This window comes from Podarcis cretensis (assembly GCF_951804945.1).
Source record: "Podarcis cretensis genome assembly, chromosome: 11".
In the NCBI taxonomy this organism is placed as follows: domain Eukaryota; kingdom Metazoa; phylum Chordata; class Lepidosauria; order Squamata; family Lacertidae; genus Podarcis; species Podarcis cretensis.
In genome coordinates this window covers 46,793,935-46,802,981 of record NC_137180.1, presented here as the reverse complement: position 1 = coordinate 46,802,981, position 9,047 = coordinate 46,793,935, and the positions used below count along the sequence as shown (strand labels likewise).

The window sequence follows — 9,047 nt, the reverse complement described above, 5'->3', positions numbered from 1 at the left end:
CCACAACCTGGGACTGGGCTGACTGGCCTTTATCTTCTCTGAGGCCAAGGGCTGTCCCGGCCCACAGGTGACCCACCTCTCCTGGCCTTAAGGCGAGCACTCCTCCTGGGAGAAACCAGTTCCCTCCGCCTCTCTGCCCTGAGCCTCTGCAGCTCAGGAGAGGCTGGAGGGTTACTGGACCCAGGGGGAGACTCACCTTCCCCTGACAGGGCTGGGAGAGGCGCACCTGTAGGCAATGGGTCCTCAATCACCTCCGGAGCCAGAGCGGATTCATATGGTGTCTGCTCCTGAGGATCCGGCACAGGTACAGGCACTTCAGATTCAAGGCCCTGCCCCAGCTCAGCCGGCCCTGGAGGCGGGGACTCCTGTGCAGGCTGGGATTCCTCCGGTTCAGCCTCTGAATCAGATTCCCAGGCCATCACAAGTGGAGAGCTGCCAAGTAAGGTAACAAAATTTGCATTTGATATCAAATGCTTGTGGTAATCAAAGCTTAGCTCTGCTGAGAAACTGCTGGATGATGGATTGTATTTCAGCCTGCTGCTTTTTTGTGGAAGTTTGTTAAGGTCACTATTGAACCCTGCAAGATAATGGCAAGTGAATTGAATGATTCAAAATTACTTGTTCGCATTACTGGGTTAGAAATTAAATTGCAGATTTGTTCAGGAGAGACACGGGGAATCCTACAACTTGCTAATAGTACATGCATGCATAAGCTGGGAATGCAATGTTCTTATTTAGGGAAGGGTCACAGCTAGTAGGGAACCTGTTTTGCTTGGAGACGGTTCCAGGTTCAATTCCAGGCTTTTTCCATCTAGGTCACATCACTGAAACTCAGCTCCAAACTCTGGCTTCGTCCTTCTAACTAACCACCCATTTGCCATCTCCCACAGAGCTCCTTTCCTTTGTTTCCCTTAATGGCCCATCGCCCAGGCTATCGCCTCAACGTGGAAAGCTAGAAGAATCTTGCACACAGCCTACTTCCGCCCCCGCACCAAACTCAGAAACACACACACACACACACACACAAATAGTGTTGCAGTAGATGTTCCTGCTCACAAATATTAAACTATAAAGAGTTTGGGCACAGTGCTGAGTCCAATGGAATCCTCTGGATGCTTTTGCGACAGAATAATACCTAACAATGTGATTAGCAGTTGAGTAAGCTACAGGAAACATGCCTCTTTGTGTTTTATCATTCCTCACCTTGCTGGCTCACTTTTCCCAATGAAAATCAACCAGCATTCATGTCTGTGTGTTCACAGCTTGCTGAGCAGCGTGCGTTTGAGAATCCGAACTTGCATCATCAGGCTCCTGGTAATTATGCAGATGAGGCTGCATTTTAAACTGCTTGAGAGCTACTCAAACTGGGCGCAGCCAAAGCAAGCTACAAATGGTGCTGAATGCTAAAACAAGGCAGGCGGGAAAAGGAAACTGTTTTCTGTTTTTACTTGCCAGAGAGGCGCGGCTGTTACCTGCAGGCATCAGAAACACTGGCCAGAAAGCAGAATTTTGAGGGCAGAATTGCCTTTTTCCTTGCTGTACCTGCAGCAGTTGCCAGGCTGCCCCTTAGCTCAGTGGTAGAGCATCTGCCTAGCCCAGGTTCAGTCCCCATCATCTCCAGGTAGGACTGGAAGAGATCTTAATCTGAAACCACAGAGAGCCACTGCCTCTCCTTGAGAGCCAGTGTGGTGTAGTGGTTAAGAGCGATAGACTCGTAATCTGGGGAACCGGGTTCGCGTCTCCGCTCCTCCACTTGCAGCTGCTGGGTGACCTTGGGCTAGTCACACTTCTCTGAAGTCTCTCAGCCCCACTCACCTCACAGAGTGTTTGTTATGGGGGAGGAAGGGAAAGGAGAATGTTAGCCGCTTTGAGACTCCTTCAGGTAGTGATAAAGCGGGAAATCAAATCCAAACTCTCCTTGTATACAGTACTGAGCTAGATCAGCCAACAGAATATGCTCTTAATTCGCTTGCCATCAAGGCAACTGCAGCCTACCAGCCGAAGATGCTCAGCACTACCTCCCTCGCCCTATGCTTGCAATGGCAGGCAAGCAACTTCCACCCACTGACTTGGATTAGGACTAACTTACAGTTTGCTCAGACTCTCTTCAGCTGCAATTAGAATATGTATGTATGCACAAGGTATGGGATCCTCATCAGTGCCTACCAAATATGGCCAACACTCAGGGAAGACGAGAGCTGTGATTTAACAGGCAGAGGGCACCATGTTGGCCTTTTCCTGGTGTGGACAACACTGGCCTAGGTGGACAATGCTCTGATTAAGTTTTTTTCCTGAGATCCTGCTTCATTGCACAAGTCGGATTAAATGTGGGTTCTCCTGGCTCCCTATTTCTACACTGGGGTGGGGAAGGTGGTGCGTCACCTCTCATCGCTGTTGGGTAGAGGCTGTTATGAGTCTAGCAAGAAGCACAGGTTTCACAGCCCTGCTGCAGAGGGAGAGGCTGCAATTTCTATAACAACCACCACCATTTCTCCTTGTAACATTTTAGAGCCGTTCTCTACATAGCTTCCACCGAAGACACCATCTCACCTATGAAGACAACCAACTGCTTATTTTTGATATTAACACTACCAAGCCTTTCATTTTCAGGGGGTGGTAGACAATACAGTGCTTAGTAACTTGTTCCATTAGTGCAAGCATGTACACCTTCCCCTGACATTTGTTAGGGGGGGCGGTTCACACAACTCTCCAGAGCCAATTTGGGGAGCGCATGGAGGCGCACAGGGAAAGTACCATTGCTCAAGCGTAAATCCTTGCACTAATGGAACAAGTGCATTAGATACCTCCTACTAACTCAAATAGCCACTTTCAAGCACAAAGGAGATTCCGCCTACATTCCACTAGGAAGCAGGTGGCTCCGCCTCCTAATATTAACCCTCACCTCACTGCAGTTCTGTTTCTATACTTTTTACTGCTCTGTTTTCCAAGCAGAAGGTGTTAGAAATCTTCATTTCCCCCCTTATTTGAAATGTCAAATTCTGCTGGCGGTAGAACTTTCTGCGTTTTGTTTGGGTTTTTTTAAAAAAAGAAAGAACTCATCTCACTTGTTTTTCTCTATAACCCCCCTCCCCCCCAAAAAAAACCCAACAACAAATGTCACTCCACATCCTTATGGAGATTTAGAGAAAAATAAAGCTGCGTTGTGAAATCATCTGCGTTGTGAAATGTGAAGCAGGACGATAACAAAATACAAAGTGTTTCATGATTGCCCCGGTTCTCACAAAGCATGGATTACACGTTGACAAGATGATCAATAGCGCAGCAAAACAAAGGTTCCTTTAGCATTATTGCTTGACAAAGATTCTCCCTCATGGTAGCCCTTACATTTTTATTGCGGTCTGAATTCATCTCCCCGGATTACAAGCCTTGAACGCATTCTACCACAAATTTCACCTGCTTGAGTAAACAGAGGGCAAAAGGAGAAGAGGATTAGCCACAGAACCTACTTGAATAATATATAACACAGGAAAAGGAAGGGGTTCTTCAGCAACATCATGGGTCTCCTGGAAGAGTACAGGGAGGAACTATGGCAGCGAATTCCTGGAGGCAATGCTGCATTTTTCCTAGGCCACATTCACACTGTGGATTGTATTCAAAGTAGCACTAAGGGTTCCATTGTGCAATTGGACTTCTCCCCCTAAATATGTTCTACAGGTTCCCCCAACCTTCCGTACCAGATTTGGGGAGGCCCTGTTGCCCTAGTGCAGTGTTTTCCAAACTTGGGACTTCAACTGTTGTTGGGACTACAAATCCCATCGTCCCAAGCCAGCGGGACCAGTAGCCAGGGATGATGGGAGTTGTAGTCCAACAACAGCTGGAGACTGTTGGGTTTGGGAAACACTGTCCTAGTGGTAATCAATGTGCTATTGCGATGAGTTGGTTGAATACCGTCCTCTAAACATTATGATACCATTTTAACAGTCATGGTCGCCCCCCCCCAAAGAATCCTGCGAACTGTAGTTTGTGAAGGGTGCTTAGAGCTGTTAGGAAACCCCCTGTGCCACTTGAAGCTACAATTCCCACTTTCCTGGGAAGAGGTGTTATTAAACCACTATGGGAACTGTAGCTCTTTGAAGGGGATAGGAGTCTCCTTACAACTCTCAGCACTCTTCACGAACTACAGTTCCCAGGATTATTTGGGGGGAAGTCATGACTGTTTAAAGTGTTGTAGTATTGCTTTAAATGCATAGTGTGGCTGTGAACCAAAACATGGAAAATATGAGCTGATGGATAGGTTAGGGCTGTTTAGAGATGGAAACAGCCACCTTGTACTTGCATTTCCAGCAGTAGAAATTCAACTGATGTAGCATTGCCAAGCACAGATGTCCAGTGACCGACAATGCACCCTCATCTAGAAGTGAGTGCCATTGAACTTACTGCATGGAAATGCATAGGATTGCATTGCATAGGATTGCATTGCAACTCACTGGATCCTCACAGCCTGCTGTCCTTTGATAACTGTGTTGATCAGGAAGAATTTTGACAGTTGCCAAGTTGTCGGGCTGGAGTAAGAAAGAGCATACATACAACGGCGGAATACAAGACGGTTAAAAATAAAGAAGCACAGAAGCTGGGTATCCTGGGCTTATGAAGAGGTTAAATAGTATCTTTGGAGACAATAGCATCAACCTTGGACTGCTCTTAGATAAGTGACATTAAGTTCAAAGCAAGGAAATGCACTTTCTGCCCATCTCACCTCGAGCATTTTGTGCCCTTTTATTTTTTAAAAAAGGCTTTCTAAATCACTCAGTCCAAGTCGCATAATCACAGGAGAATAATGCAAAATGGGCCTTTTTTATGTGATAATGGCAGCCATCAATTGTTTGCTAGAACACGAGAAATGGTGCCTGTAAAATGAGTTCTTCACAGTTCTGTTCTTAACCAACAAATTGAATAATGGGGCAGCAGACTTATCTTCACACAGATACCCAGGCATAAAATTGCTCTCAGTCATTTCAACAGGATAGGAGAGTTCTCCCTATCCACACACACCCAGTACAGATCTATTAATACTGATAGCAACAAGGCATTTGTCTTTATTGTTGCCAAGAGTCCACTTGGTATCTCTTTCCTCTGGAAAGAGGTATATCTGCTGTATAGCCTTTCTCTATGTATTTAGAGAACAGCCATATTTCTCTCAGTGATTTTCTATTAGGCATTGACTTGTAGCTGGAATGGCTTTGTTGTGTTGGTAACCCTGCATGACAAACCTTTACCAGGGAGCTATTGGAACTGAAAATGCTAAATTTTTATGCCTCGTGAAATTTCTTGTTCCCAAGGATCTTTGCGGTGTGTCACCAGTTCTTTTTACACTCAGTAAAAAAGAAATTGGATCCAAATGAGCCCCTTGTGCAAGGCCATCAGAAGGCATTTCTGCACACATAAGCGAGGAAGGGGGGCTGCGTTTGCTGCGCATGCATGGGTCGCGATTCGGCGCTTCTGCACATGTGCAAAGCGTGATTTAGTGCTTCTGCGCATGTGCGAGCACAGAAACCCGGAAATAACCCATTTCGGTACTTCCGGGTTCAGCATGGTGCGAAATCCAAAAACGCACAACCTGTAGTGTCTGTAGCCCAAGGTATGACTGCAGTTGGGCTTTCATTATTATTCTTTTGGGGCAAATACCTAAACTCTGTAGGATTGCAGGGCCCTAGGGTGTTGATTCTGGAAGAAGTGGTGGCTTCTGGCAATGGTGATTAGAGATTGCCAGATTAGAGATTTTTTCTGGGGGTATGCATACCCCTAAACATTTTCTTAATCTAACGGGAGAAGAAACTAAAAAAAATTAAAATTTCCGTTTCTTCTCTAGCACAGTGAATCACCAGTTCCTTTGCTACCCCCGATGGCGGCCTCATTTCCTGTCGCTGTGTTTCCCAAGTCTCAGACGGAAGCGAGTGTTTAATATGTGAAGTAGGAGTCGGAATCTAGCATGGTGATTTGTCATTTTCGTTGTTACCACCTCCAATGGCAGCTTCATTTCCTTTCCCGGTGATTTTCTTGAATCAAAACGAGAGTACCCCCAAACATTTATTTTTTAAAGAAAAAAAAAAGCACAGGATATTTGGGAAGGAAGGAGGTCGACATGGATCAAGGCATGGAAGTCTGAACTCACGCAGTAAACTTAGGGAGTTAGGACACCATTGTACTTGATGTAACCTTTATGAGAAAAAAGGAGGGGACCATTAATAAAGGACACCACCCATGGCACTTTTGTGATTCCCCACCACTGCCAAAGTTTGAGCAAGATGAGATGGGGTGGTGATTGAGCCTTACTGAGGAAACGTGTGTGTGTGTGTGTGTGTGTGTGTGTGAGAGAGAGAGAGAGAGAGAGAGAGAGAGAGAGAAATAACACAACCAACGTCTTCAGAGAAGGAGCCAAACACCAGCACATCAGAGCCCCATCAATGTTCCTCCAGGAATGGCACCTTAGCCCACAGCCACCCTTAAGGTAGGTTAAGCTGAGAATGTCTTATCCAAGGCCACCCACTGAGCTTAATCACTAAACAGGGACTTGAAACTAAGTCTTCCACGTTGAAAACCACAGGCACAGGCAAACTCGGCCCTCCAGACGTTTTGGGACTCCAACTCCCATCATCCCTGGCCACTGGTCCTGTTAGCTAGGGATCATGGGAGTTGTAGTCCCAAACATCTGGATGGCCCAGTTTGCCTATGCCTGCTATACGACATTGGTTCTCAGTTGCCCCAGTTCTAATATGTAGCTTTCATCCAGTAATTTCTTTTTCTTTTAGGAATCTTTATTAATCAAGTATTAGATAAGATCTTTACAATCCAATTCGTACATTTCCACCATCTTTGGAACTGCTAAGGGCAAAAAGAGAGAAATGTGACCTGCTACCATTTTAAAGTATGGAGGGAAAGGTCCACTTTCGGGTGGCATAGTTACTATACAAACAGATAAATGGCACAGCAACTGCCGTAAAAAGGCCCTACCTTGCTCCCACTGTGTCGCTAGATATTTGTGCGAATGATTTGTTGATATCAAGGGGAAGGCAGAATCCAGACACTAACTGTAAACATGCAACTCTGTATGCATTTATTAAGAAGTCAGTTTTTTAAAAAAATTAACCATGAGAGCAGGACAATGGCTTCCATTTCAACAAACTTCCATTATCTGAAAGCTTATCAACTCACTGTATGTTTCCTATGCAACCTAGGGATGTCTATAGAACTTAAATAATGAAAATCCTATGCCGAGGTAACCCAAATTTTGTATAAAGTACAGCTGCATTCTGTGGCCTGCATAATTTATGCAAATTAAATTTGCATCCCTTTGTTTATTTTGCATACCTCATTCTGCTAGCATTTCATTTACTGCTACTCTGAAAATTCAACACAAAAGTGTCCTAAGTGCTATTTATGAAGAAGGGGAAGGAGTTAGTTAACGCAGAGCACAAAGCCCAATTCCCTTACTGCTGGAAATCTCAAAAGCAAATGTCTCTCCTTGGTTTCTGAGGTTTCAGCAGGAAGAGCCCACAGACTTTCAAGCCTGTCTTTGCAGCCCTGAAGACCAGAAACATGGTGGTTTAACAAAACACGGACTTTCAATTACAGAATATAAACAGCTCTCCCTGCCCAGGTTTTTAGCTATGCAAACTTCTGTAAGTAGAACTCCTGAATATCCAAACATCTGATTATTTACATGTTTGAAAACCAACAACTTGTCCTGTACCTCTTTCTTTGTGTGTGTGCAGTTGCAGCCTACCATACAGGCACTTGCAAATTAGCATGTTCTGTGCGTGGAAGTGACCTCTGCCTCCATACAGAGTTACAGTATTAACGTTCACATCTACAAGGGATTGGATGTGTTTGATCCTATCTTGGCTTAAGCAGAGATATGCATGAGCCTGTTGCCCACACCTGCAGCCCATGTGCGCAGCAAAGAATGGAGCTTCTATTGAACCACAGTCACCTGTTTCATCCAAACCAGAAAACTATGGCTACCAGCTTTGGAACAACTCAAGGTCTTAAGCCATGCTGTGGCTGAAGATCCTGGCTTGCTCACACCCACACAAAGGAAACTTTGGCTAACTAAAGACTTTCTGGGTGATTTGTGGCTTGCGCATGCTCCAAGAAAAGGCTCATGTGTTTCTCCGCTTCATAAACCAAGATAGGATCATCCAAAACAGGCTATTGTCTCTTGCCAGCGTTTATTTGCAGTCAAACCTATAGTGTGGCAATTATAAATATCTAGGTACCAGCTAGGATTTATTTTTGGAAACTGCACTGTTGCTTGCGAATAAACATTTACATAGTTCTAGTTACATAGTCAGCCTGAACGCTAACTACCAAAGAAACTACTTTACAAAGACCTCTTTAAAATGCATAATTGCAAAACAGACATTTGATTCCCCTTCGCTGGAAGCGTGGATGTTAAGCCCAGTCTACTTTTCAAGTTGAAATCTGCTTCATTGGCGAGAGCTTTGGCGAAACCTAGTGATGAAAGAAAAGAAAAATCAACAGACGAATAATGCAGTTTGGTGCCATATGCAGTATACCTTCTAGCTGAGCACCTAGAATGTATTTTGGAGAGATATGACCCTCTCCATTTTGCCTTTCAGCTTCCTTTTTAATCATTCCCCTCCTTTTTGGAAGTTTCTTCTTTCGAAATCAAAATGTGACCATGCTGGATTTTCTTGGCAATTATCCATTTATATAGATGCTGAATTTGACAGCGCCATGATCCCTGTTCCCAATGAGATATCAGAGTATCATGGGCAGGAATGGTGAATATGTTATTTCCAGGTGTTGCTGGGCAACTTCCCAAGTCCTTTAGCAATGACTATGCAGAAACCAAGGAGAGACCATGCTGGGTGAAGTTGATGGAAGCTGAAGGCTATCAAGATCTGGACTGAGATGGTTCCCTGTCTCCTGATTAATACCATACATCACTTATGTCTACCAGAATACTCATGTAATGATTTACAGGAGAAATCCATGCACACTTTGTGGTCTCACAGTGAGCTCAGGATTGGACAACGTGACATCCTATGTCTACAGAGAACACA

General features: G+C 44.8%; 1 protein-coding gene across 1 annotated transcript in view; it reads right to left on the bottom strand.

Moving 5' to 3' along the window:
* Nucleotides 1–7,050: 7,050 nt before the first annotated feature.
* The window catches only part of OXCT1 (3-oxoacid CoA-transferase 1), a 55,484-nt gene continuing 53,487 nt past the window's right edge, over nucleotides 7,051–9,047 (bottom strand). The window contains exon 17 of the mRNA XM_079994949.1: nucleotides 7,051–8,472. Coding sequence (XP_079851075.1) covers nucleotides 8,431–8,472 — 42 coding nt within the window. The 3' untranslated portion in view covers nucleotides 7,051–8,430. The remainder of the gene's footprint in view (nucleotides 8,473–9,047) is intronic.